The sequence below is a fragment of the Notolepis coatsorum genome (genome assembly GCF_963971535.1).
Source record: "Notolepis coatsorum genome assembly, chromosome: 12".
Taxonomy (NCBI): Eukaryota; Metazoa; Chordata; class Actinopteri; order Aulopiformes; family Paralepididae; genus Notolepis; species Notolepis coatsorum.
In genome coordinates, this window is record NC_140176.1 from 78606679 (window position 1) to 78619109 (window position 12431).

The window sequence follows — 12431 nt, forward strand, 5'->3', positions numbered from 1 at the left end:
AACAGTCATAAACATGTTTCCATGATCCTCATATTATAACCACCGACAGGGCATTAAAGGCCCGATCAGTGATCCAAATATCAACACTAGACTAATGTCAAACACATCTATATTCAAATTTACAAAAGGTTAAGTTCCAAATACGGTATTTGCCATTGACAAATCTAAATCTTAAAGAACGTATGTGACTATACCTCACTTTGATATGGTAAAAATAAATCACAAATTGGGCTTTTAACTGAAAGGAATTAAGCTCTTCCACCCGGAGCCCATTTTCTGAAAATCCGCCTAAAATATATACCTAGGTAAATGGAATATTGCTCCACTTCTACAAGGTCCATTTGCATATTCTTGGCATCTAGGGACATCTATATGGACCTACAAAAAAGAAATTGCTTTTCATTTATCTATTTATTTAATTGTATTAAACTATATAAAACGAATTGGCCATAATTTACTGAGCAAACTAATGCTTACTGCTGTAACCTACTAATAACACTTAAGTAAATCTGAAGATTATTATATAGCAGATGCCTTGGAGGATAAGTCGTGGACAACTGTAGCGTGTGCTTGTTTATACATAGCCCCTTTCATGACTGTGATGCTTGAATACAGGGGCAGCCAGGGCTTGCATCACAGTCACGAAAGGGGCTAGTTTATACAGAGCTGGTGGTATGACTTGCTGGCTGAAATACGGACGAGAGGGAACTAGGTAGTGAAGCTATATTACTTTTAACATGTGCTTAAACCCAGTGTTCTCGACAACGGAGTATGGTCGCAGATCTGCTGCTATAAAAACACCTATGGCGTTTGTTATTGCTTTGGCCCGGTCTGAATTAATAGCGAGATGCTGCTTGAATGTCACGGGAGCTGGGTTTGCACTAGGATCCGTTTCTTCCGTGTACCAGTGATATTCACATATTCACGGGTGATGCTGTTTCAAATGCGCGATAAAGTTCGTAATAAAGTTGAACAATGACATGGCTGTCAGTTAGTATTGACTCGCCATACTAAGGCTAATATGCTATGCTGAATTACAGCTCTCGTTCAGTGTAGCTGCGCGCTGCGTGGGATGAACAAACAACATCCGGTTAGTTGTGCACGTTATATTAGGGCCGGGGGGGATTCAAGTTCCGCAAAAAAAGGTTCCGTACCGTTACAATCGTTCGGTGCACAGCGCGTACTGTACCGGAGGACCACATTGAGGCGGTACAGTACGTATCCGCGTACCGTTACACCCCTATTTTCAGCACTATGTTTGTTTACCAATGATTTTAAGTGTAATATGAATACATATGAGTTTATAGAAATCTCAGCGCATTGAGACGGAAAACCGGCATATATTGACGCGAGGACATGACGCAACCTAACTTTATTTGTACTTAAAAAATTTTGTATCCACTTTTTCTCCCCATTTTCTCCCATCCCAATTTCGTATTTCCAATTCTTCCCTCCACTGTCTTGAACGTTGCTAGACTATGCCTCCCACTGGTCGGCTGTAGTGAGGATAGAAGCCTCGCATCACGTGCATTCAACAGGTCGTTATTCAATAGATTAAATTAGTTTAAGAATAAAAACTTTTTTTAAACAAATAAATAAATTAGTTTAAGAGAATCTCAAATACATTTTATTTTAACCCTTTAATCGCCGTTGACGCTGGAACACGTCATTCCCCGCCATGCTCATTCTGCCGTTGACGCTGGACAGCGTCTTTGATATCAATATTTAAAAAATCTGTGATCGAAATCATATTTCTCCCCCGGAGACATGAGATGTACTGGTGAGCCCCTATCAACTCTCTAACGGTTCAAGAGCGCCATCTGGTGGCCGATCGGCCTGATCGCCCAGGGAAGAAACAGGAAGTGGAAGCTGGTGCTCATTTCAATTTGGTCCGATCACTCGCTATAGGTCCCGGGACTCGATCTCGACACAATGGATAGCGATCCGTTGCCAATAACTCGATAAACAACATGATTTGGACGTATATACTATTATACAACCTGGAAATGGATCGGGTATTTCTACATCCCATAATAGAAAAAATTCTGTTCCACGCTCATCTCCCAACGGCGAGAGGAAGCTACGGTGAGTTTCAGCGTTATTTTTTAATGTCTTCTATACTAACTGCTCTAATGATCATATCACCCACACTAGATGAATGATATAACGTTGCCCACGGAATTATAAACGACCCCCCGCCCATCCGGTCAACATCAGATCATACGTAGTAACTTCTAGAAGTACGTGCAGTTGACATTTTTTTATCTCGCGCCGATTGCTATCAAGCTGTATACAATCATCAATATAATGCATTTAGGGCTATAAATCACGTTCTGGAGAAAGCTGCAGAAAACGATAAAACATACTTATACTTTAGACCGTATTTTAGTATGAATATGTGAATGAAAAAGTATAACGTTGCTACACCCTGAACAATAGATATAGGACTTTGAATGGGCCATGGTAATGTCAATTTAGCAATACAATTTAAAAAGTTATAGCCCTGCAAAGAAGGGGAACTTCTCCATGTTAAATAGGGCTGGCAAGGGATGGTAAATGATGAATTTAACCCCGGCGATCAAAGTTAAATTCATAATTTACCATCCCTCGCCAGCTCTATTTGTCTATGGAGAAGTTCCCCTTCTTTGCAGGGCTATAACTTTTTAAATTCTATTGCTAAATTGCCATTATTATGGCCCATTCAATGTCCTATATCTATTGTCCTATATGTTTGATAGCGATCTGTGCCAGATAATAAATTTCAACTGGAGGTACTTCTAGAGGTTTCTACGTATCATCTGATGATGACCGGATGGGCGGGGGATCGTTTATAATTCCGTGGGCAGCGTTAGATGATTCATCCAGAGTGGGTCATATGTTCATCAGAGCAGTTAGTAAAGAACACGTTAGAATATAACGCTGGATCTTACCGTATCTTCCTCGCGCCGCTGGCAGATGAGCGTGGAACAGAATTTTTTCTATTATGGGATGTAGAAATGCCCGATCCATTTCCAGGTTGTATAATAGTATATACGTCCAAATCATGTTGTTTTTTCGAGTTATTTGCACCGATCGATGTTCACTGTATCAAGACGGAGTCTCTCTAACGATAGCGAGTGGCCGGACCACATATGGATGAGCACTACCGGTTCAAAGGTTAATATCCGGTTGGCGATCTGCCGATCGGCCACCAGATGGCGCTCTTGAACCGCTAGAGAGTTGAGTGGAGCTTTGTACTGTGTCTCAGGGCTCCGGAAAGGAAATATGATTTCGATGACAGATTTTTGAAATATTGACATCAAAGACGAGTTACGGCGTCTTCGGCAGAATGAGCATGGCTCGGAATGACGTGAAAACTCGTTCCCGGCGATCATAGTGTTAAGTGTATATAGTTATTTTTATATATTTGTATTTTTCTGACATGGGGGCTCAACAATAAATGACAATCAGAAATGTCAAGTTGCATGTTGTTATTCTAACCAGCTTAGTTCTGTTGCATTTCCAATTTATTTATTTAAATTATAAATTTTAATTATAAATTATCAGGAATCGATAAGGGAATCGAATCGATAAGCAGAATCGATAATGGAATCGTATCGATAAAATCTTATCAATTCCCATCCCTATATATTCATATTTCAAATTGCATGTGTGTGGATGGCAAAATTCAGTACTGTATCTACAAAAAAACCTGTAAACCATCTGCCCTTTATTCATTTGCTTAGATTTTTTGTACACATGATCTGAACAAGAAGGTGCTGAATGAGCTCAGTGGCAATTTTTCACGTCTGGTCAATGTTGGCATGGTGTTATTCACTGTCAAATATGGAAAAAAGAAATATTGATATTCTCCTAGTAACAGACACAATTTTTCTGACACTGGGAATACATTCCCTGAGATCCATAGATGTCCCTAGATACCAAGAACATGCAAAAAGACCTTGTAGAATTGGAGCAATCTTCCATTTACTTAGGTATGTATTTTTAGGCGAATTTTCAGAAAATATGGCTAGGGCTTAAGTCTTAAGAGGTTAAACTATATGAGAAGAAGAGTTGTGTGTTAATGAAGGTTCTACGCCGCTGCCCTCTAGTGACTAAATGTACCCAATGCATCCTAGCGAGGGGAGGTTCCATTTCAACCCTACAGTTCTCAGTGTGGGCCGACATCTAATATCCAACCACCCTGTAACAACCAAGACCTCTATTAAAAAGCAGTTGTGGACAATGTTTGAGAGGCAATTACCCTCCAGGTTATGATAGAAGGGTACGGTGGGTTTACATATGCAAGATCATTTCCCAACTGAACATGACACGGCCCAATGGTAGGTATTCTCCAAGACAACGTGGAAATGAGAGGCCTGGATGTCAGCGTTTTCTTCACGTGACACATCTTTCATCTCAAGCCCATGTCCATCCCACTGCCGTTGTGTCCTTGGGCAAGACACTTAACCTACTTGCCTCGTATGAATGTGTATGCATGTGAATGAATGTTGGTGGTGGTCGGAGGGGCCGTAGGCGTTGATTATTCGCCACGCTTCCGTGAGTCTGCCTCAGGGCAGCTCTGGCTGCAATTGTAGCTTACCACCACCGGTATGACTGTGTATGTACGAATAATGGACTCTGTGAAGCGCTCTGAGTCAGAGAAGAGCGCTATATAAATCCAATCCATTATTATTATTATTACAGCAGGGACAGCCATGGGACAAATAACAACTAGACGCTGATCATTTAAAAAAAGTAACAAGTAGCCTAAATGTAACAATGTCAACGTTTTAATACCGGTAACATGGCTTGTGAGATTAATTGCATGTTAGATCTCTCTAATAGAGAAACATGTATTATATATCACATTTTTGTCCAATGACTCCTAACTTATGGTCTATGTCTAAATATTGATCTAAAAGCAATGGATAAGAACTTTATCTTCTTGTTCTTTTTCTTCATTATATATTTTTCATACGTTATTCTCCTCTGCTTTGCCTTCTTGTACTTTTCTCTTGTTATTGGCTCTTGTTGCTGTGTTTTGAACATGATATTTATCCTTGTCTATCTTACATTTTTTCGTTAGTGTTTGCCTTATGTCTCTGATCGTGTTTTGAGTTTCTTTTCTTGACCATGTTTACATGTATTTCGTTCATATATCCTTATGGACATTGATGGGACGGGAGTGCAAGTTTGTACAAGCCCTTTGGGCTTCATTCCCTCCTAGCACTGTTTTTAAATAATGTGCTCGGGCGGTCAGGTGGCGTAGCGGAGATTGCGTTCGTCACCAACTGCGGAGATGCTGGATTCGCGTGTTCGAATCCAGCTCCCGGCGTTGTCACCAGCTTGGCTGGCCGTTCACACTAATACAATTGGCAGTATTAGAGGGTGGGAAAGCTGGCGGGTGGGTCCTGGGCGTTGTGGACAGCGACCCCTACAGTTCGGTCGGGGCGCCTGCTCAGCGAGGGTAGGATCTGGAGAGAGGTAGTGCGGCCTCCCACACGTTACACTCTCCCAGTGAGAATCTGCGCGGCCAGGCTGGCCTGCCGGCTGGCTGCACATGCGTCGGAGGAAAGCATGTGACAGTCTCCGGTCTCTCGGACCAACAGTAGGGGAAAGTGCGCAACAACCAGGAAGGGTGGGGATGGGAGAAAAATCGGAAAAAGGAGGGGGGAAAAGATAATAAAAAAAAAAAAAAAAAAAAATAATAATAATAATAATAATAATAATAATAATAATAATAATAATAATAATAATAATAATAATAATAATAATAATAATAATAATAATAATAATAATAATAATAATAATAAGCTAAATAAATAAACTAAATTAAACTAATCGGCCGATACAGATAAGTTTAGTAGTCGGAATTGGTGTGAAAAAGTGGTATCACTGCACCCCCTCACCAGGTCTCTGTGAAGGACCCAGTTGGCATGTAGGTAATGGATGCCATCCAGGATCTGGTAAAGGAGGGACTTGACCATCCCCCTTGGCAGCTGAAGGGGCTTCTTATTGGCCTTGGACGCTCTGTGGAACTTTATGATGTGCTGTGGAGAGAAGAAGAGACATGGGATTCGTTCATTTCACCATAACAAAAAACGAATGGGGATCCAAATAAAGAATAAGTACAATTTCGGGCAGCTGGGTAGCGCAGCGGACTAAGTGCCTGCCTACCACCGCAGAGACACTGGTATTGAATCCAGCTGTCAGCGGTACCTCCAGCTTGGTCGGTTGTCCATACTAACACGATTGGCAGTGTTAGAGGGTGGGAAGCCGGTGGGGCATGTATCCTGGTTGTTGTAAACAGCGACTCCTACAGGTCGGTCGGGGCGCCTGCTCAGCGAGGAAGGGAACTGGGGGAAGTAGTGTGATCCTCCCACACGTTACGCTCCCCCGGGAGTCCTCGCTGTCAGGTGAAAATAAGCGGCTGGCTGACTCCACATGTATCGGAGGAGACAGGTGATAGTATCTATCAACCTTCCCTAGACCGGCAGGTGGGGGTAAAAGGCACGCAACGACCAGGAAGGGAATTGGGAATTGGGATGGGGGGAAAAAATACAGAATAAAGGGGAGAAGGCGGCTAGGTGGTGTAGTGGGCAAGGCACTCGCCACCAGTGTGGAGACGCTAGGATTCGCATGTTCGAATCCAGCTCTCCACATTGTTTTCAGTTTAGCTGGTCGTCCGCAGTAATACACATTGGCCGTATTACGGGGAGGGAAAACTGAAGGGTGGGGATCGAACGTTGTGAACAAGCGACTCCTACAAGTCGGTTGGTGCGCCTGCGCAGTAGAATCAGGAAGTGTCGGGGGCAGCGTGAGCCTCCCACGCGTTACTCCTCGACACAGAGATCGAGCTGCGCAGGTGAAAAGATGCGACTGCTGTTACCTCAAGTACCGGAGGGGACTTGTGCTATGTATGACTTAGTCCACATTGCAGCCGGCTTGTGGGAGGCAAGAAACAGCGTTCGTGACAGGGGAGGGTTGAATTGGATGATACGAAATTGGGATGGGAGAAAATATAGAAAAATTGGAGAAAAAGTGGATAAAAAAAAAAGAATAAAGGGGAGAAAAAGTAGATACAAAAATATATAATAAGTACAATTTCTATTTTGTACACCACTTTGTTTTAAACTGAGAAAAGTGCTTGAGAGAAAGTGACAAACAAAACTCAAGGATCAGTCGAAATCAAACAGAATAGAAACACATGAATTACTCAGTGTGTGTGTGTGTATACTATATATGAGAATAATGTATAAAATGCACCATTTTGTGTCTCTTTCTTTCTTTCTGCATGTGGAGCTAGGTTTCAGTCCATGCTGGAGGCAGAATAACTAATAATGGTGTTTATATACAGTATGCCTGTATTTTAATCACGATATAAAAAGAGGGTAAATGTTCAAATAATGCAAGAAGGGAAATGGAAAAGCGTGGACACAGTAAGTGCAGCCTAATAGTCTAAATCACTCGAACGTGCTGTATCCAACCAACTTACTGAATATCTCTTACAGAATGACCTCCTAGACCAGGGGTGGGCAATTATTTTTCCCGGGGGGCCGAATGAGCAACTGAAAATATGTTGGAGGGCCGGGCCAAAATTCCAAACTCAATTATGCATAATATACATTTTATTTCTATATAAAAAACAGTAAATGGCATTGTTTTGACCCCTGGTAAGAGTGTATGTTATTATTTGGCAATTAAAAGGTGAGGTTAGCTTTCAAAAATATCATTTATTCAAATAGAATTTATTTCCAAAATGATAAACAAAATGTGAAACATTAATAACAAAGGGCATGTATGAAAAAGTGCTATACAAATAAAGTTATTATTTTGAGTTTTCATATACTATTGAAACAAGGATTTTCTTAGCTTTCTAAAGACATCACATCATCTTATAGCCAAAATAAACAAGACATGTCACTGAACTGTGTAAAGAAAAGTGTCCCAGTAGCCTTTTTTACTTTACATGCCTATATTAAACATTTAATGTTTTCAGAACTGTGCAAAAAAAAGAAAGAAAAAGATCAAGTGTCTTATTTCACTTGTTATATTTCCACATTTTAGTGTTCTTCAGCTCTTTTTTTTCATTCAGTGTGATAAATCCAGTCTCTGTTGAGCTTTAACAAGTCCATCAAAGTCAGGTTGCATGTCTGAGGTGGAGATGCGAAGCACAGCTGCCAGATGTTCATCAGTGAGAGAGGATCTGGACTTGGTAAACGTCATGACTGAGAATGTCTGTTCACATATAGGTGGATCCAAAGAGAACCAACATCTTCTGAGCATGTCTTCTCATGTTTGGAAAGTTCTCCTCCTTGAGAGCAGAGTAGAACTCTAGCAGTGATGCTGACTTAAAGTGCTCTTTCAGTAGTGAATCAGACTGCAGGTCAATGAGTTCAAGCTGAACATCAGTGGGTGCACTATCAACACTGCAGGTAAAGGGAGAGGAAACCAGCTGCATTTCATCCTCAACCTTTTTGAAATCTTGAAAACGCCTTGAAGATTCATCATGCAGTGCTCCCAACATGGATGAGTACCTGTGCCGGTGATCAGCTGATGGTTTGACCTCTTTCAGGGTTTTCATGTGTTTGAGATTGTTGCTGCCTAGTTGCCTTGAAATTAATTGCAACTTTGTCATGAAGGCTTTCACATGGCTATGCATTTCATGAGCAAAAATGCCCTTGCCCTGCAGTTGTGTGTTCAGTAGGGATGGGTACCGTTCACATTTGAACCGATACGGTACCGGTACCTGTGAATCGATACCGGTACCCAACGGTACCTTTTTTCTGTACTTTAATCTACCTACCTCAGTTGTGAAAAAAGAAATCCAAACTTCAAATAACCACACTTTCGACCGTTTTCGGCTTGCCCCGACTGCTTTGTTGTTGAATCAAGTCAAATCCTAGGTAAGCGTATATTGTGCGTGTGAACGTTGACATGAAAAAAAAAGTATATATAAAAAAAAAAAAAAAAAATTATCATCATGTAATCTTCCGCGGGCCGTACAATGCCCAGGTCTGTCCTAGACCCTAAACAGTCAGGCTTCAGGACTAGTCACTCCACAGAGACGGCCCTCATAGCAGTCACAGAGGCTCTTCACTTGGCAAAAGCGAAGGGCCTCTCCTCTGTCCCGATTCTCCTGGACCTGTCGGCAGCCTTCAACATGGTCAACCATCAGATCCTCCTCGCATCCCTCGCAGGAATGGGAGTGGCTGGCTCTGTGCTGGCATGGCTGACATCCTACCTCGACGACCGTTCCTACAAAGTATCATGGAGAGGGTACCTGTCGGCCCCCTGCCCCCTTCGGACGGGTGTCCCCCAGGGCTCGGTCCTTGGACCCCTCCTCTTCTCCCTCTACACCAAATCTCTGGGTAACATTATCACGTCCCATGCCTTCTCGTATCATTGCTATGCCGATGATACTCAACTCTTCCTCTCCTTTCCTCCCTCAGATATCCATGTCTCTGAGCGGATCTCCGCCTGAATGCTGACCAACCACCTCAAACTGAACCTAGTGATGCACCGATGTGAAAATTGTGGCCGATACCGATAACCGATATTAATATTGCTGTTCTGGCCGATACCGATATTTACCGATGTCGATATCGGTATTCTGTATAGAAAACACTTTTTTATGATAATCAAATAAAGAGCTATTTTCCAAAACGCATAATTTTTTTTACTTTTGTAACTTATTTTCAGAAATGACTGATATTTTGAAACTATTTAAGGTCAAAACATGTAAAAAGAAAAAAAAAAGATTAAAAAAAAAAAAAAAATAATAATATCGGCCCTATCTTGATATTGGACCGATACCGATGTGTAAAAAAAACGGCCATATCGGCCGATATTATATCGGCGGCCGATATATCGTGCATCACAAACTGAACCTAAGCAAAATAGTACTGCTTCACCTGCCGGCCAAATCCTCCCTGCTAACAGACCTTTCCATCACAGTGGAAAATGTAGCCGTAGCCTCATCCCCAACTGCCAAGCACCTTGGTGTGGTCCTTAATGACCGGCTGAACTTCTCCGCTCACATTGCTGCAACAACCAGAACCAGCAGGTTCCTCCTGAGCAATGTCAGAAGGATCCGCCCCTTCCTGACAAAAGAAGCCACCAAACTCCTTGTCCAATCAACAGCCATGTCTCGCCTCGACTACTGCAATGCACTGCTCGCTGGTCTACCGACCACCGCCACCAAGCCTCTTCAACTCATTCAGAACACAGCCGCCCATCTGATCTCCAACCTACCAAAGTCAGCCCATGTTACCCCACTTCTTAACCTGTTCCACTCGACAGGGTCGGTACCGACCCCTTTTGACATTATCTAGGCAGACGGGCAGGGTTGGACTTCCTGACGGGCAGACCCCAGGTGGTAAGAGCAGGCAACTGCACCTCCTCATCCATCACGCTCAACATAGGGGCCCCCCAGGGCTGTGTTCTGAGCCCCCTCCTCTACTCCCTGTACACACATGACTGCGTAGCACAGCGGAACAACAACACCATCATCAAATTTGCTGATGACACAGTAGTGGTGGGCCTGATCTCTGCCAACGACGAAAGGGCCTACCTGGAAGAGGTAGAGAACCTGTCACAGTGGTGTCAGGAGAACTGCCTCTCCCTGAACGTCAGCAAAAGAAAAGAGATGATTGTGGACTTCAGGAGGTCGGGGGTCAAGGACTACAGCCCCCTCAGCATCGACGGGGCACCGGTTGAGAGAGTGAACAGTTTCAAGTACCTCGGAGCCCACATATCCGAGGATTTGACATGGACCACACACATTGACAGTGTTGTGAAGAAGGCACGACAACGCCTCTACTTCCTCAGGCGCCTAAGGAAGTTCCAAGTCAGTCAGAAGATCCTTAGGAACTTCTACTCATGTACAATAGAGAGCATCCTGACTGGCAACATCACCTCCTGGTTTGGGAATAGCACTGCACAAGACCGTAGCAGACTACAAAGAGTGACACGTTCAGCCGAACGCACAATTGGAGGGGAGCTTCCCACCCTCCAGAACATTTACAACAAGCGGTGCAAGGGGAAGGCTAAGAGAATTATTAAGGACTCGAGCCACCCGAACAACTGCCTCTTTGAACTGCTGCGGTCAGGCAAGCGATACCGGAGTCTTAAGGCGAGCACAGAAAGACTCAGAAGAAGCTTCTATCCCCAGGCCATCAGGCTGCTAAACGAACAATAAACACTATGCAACAACCATCAAATGCTCACAGCACACACACCCACACGCACACACTCACTTAAACAAACAAACACACTGCAGCACCCACTCTCCACACTTTAAATCACACAAACACACTTTATATTTATTGATAAAGGATTTGCACTACAACTCGTACACCTACTGTAAATTGTACCTAAATTGCACCTCATCCTATTTCTGCCTTGCACTATATAGTATTGTATATTAGTACACTACACAGTATTGTATATTATATGGTAACTCAGTTACGTCTACTCTGCATCGAACATTGTACATATGTCTATATTGAACACTGTGACCTAATTTTTTTTACTTCTAATTTACATGCTATACTATGTTATTTTATTTCATACTTATCTTGTCTTGCACAGTCTCTGGAGCGTAACAGTAAGAAGCATTTTGTATAAAAGTATTCTGTACTTCTGTATGACAACTATTAAAGAAACTATTCTTGGAAACTAATATTTTTATAAAGATGCAAAATAATTTGTGATTTTAAAATCAACCGTTTTCAAGTATTATTATCACTACTATGTCACAAATACATGTAGAATGTAAAACGTTAGGTTGGCAATAGTTTAGCAATAGGTTAAAAGTGTATTTATATCATTTTAAGTTTTTATTTTCCACTCGTTTTTTGACCCGGAAGCGGAAATGGAAATGTTGAACCATGGGAATTGGAATCTTTTTGCGGCCATTTTGAAGAGGGGATCGCTAGCTATCGTTCAGTGTTGGAATTTCTCCGTTCTACACTTCCTGTGGTCCACTATGGTGTTTCAAAGTTCAGCGTTCTGAATGAATCATATCAATAATTGTTATGATTCGCGATAATAAGCTACAAAAGGTAACGTTTTTGACAAATATTGAAACGCAGTCAGTTTCTCCACACTATTGTAATCATGTAGGAAGAATTAGATCTGAAATTAGTTACAAAATGGTTACACTGGGGGAAATAAAAAAGTACAGTTGATTACATTAAATATCAGTATATGTTATTATGCACGCCTGGTGATACTATATCCAAATTGAACTCGGCCATTTGAAAGATACTATATGTATATATATATAAATGTGCGAATTGGCTATAATAAGGTAATGTATAAGCATATATTCTATATTCTATAATAATATTTCAAATTGCATTGGTCCGGATGGGAGAATTCAGTACTGTATATACAAAACCTTCAATTTGATCATCTTCCCTTTATTAATTTCCTTAGATCTTTTG

The 12431-nt window shown here is 42.0% G+C and overlaps 1 protein-coding gene across 1 annotated transcript in view; it reads right to left on the bottom strand.

Moving 5' to 3' along the window:
• Positions 1-12431, bottom strand: part of cdk8 (cyclin dependent kinase 8) — a 74354-nt gene that overhangs the window by 21486 nt on the left and 40437 nt on the right. The window contains exon 4 of the mRNA XM_084326522.1: positions 5892-6032. Coding sequence (XP_084182648.1) covers positions 5892-6032 — 141 coding nt within the window. The remainder of the gene's footprint in view (positions 1-5891; positions 6033-12431) is intronic.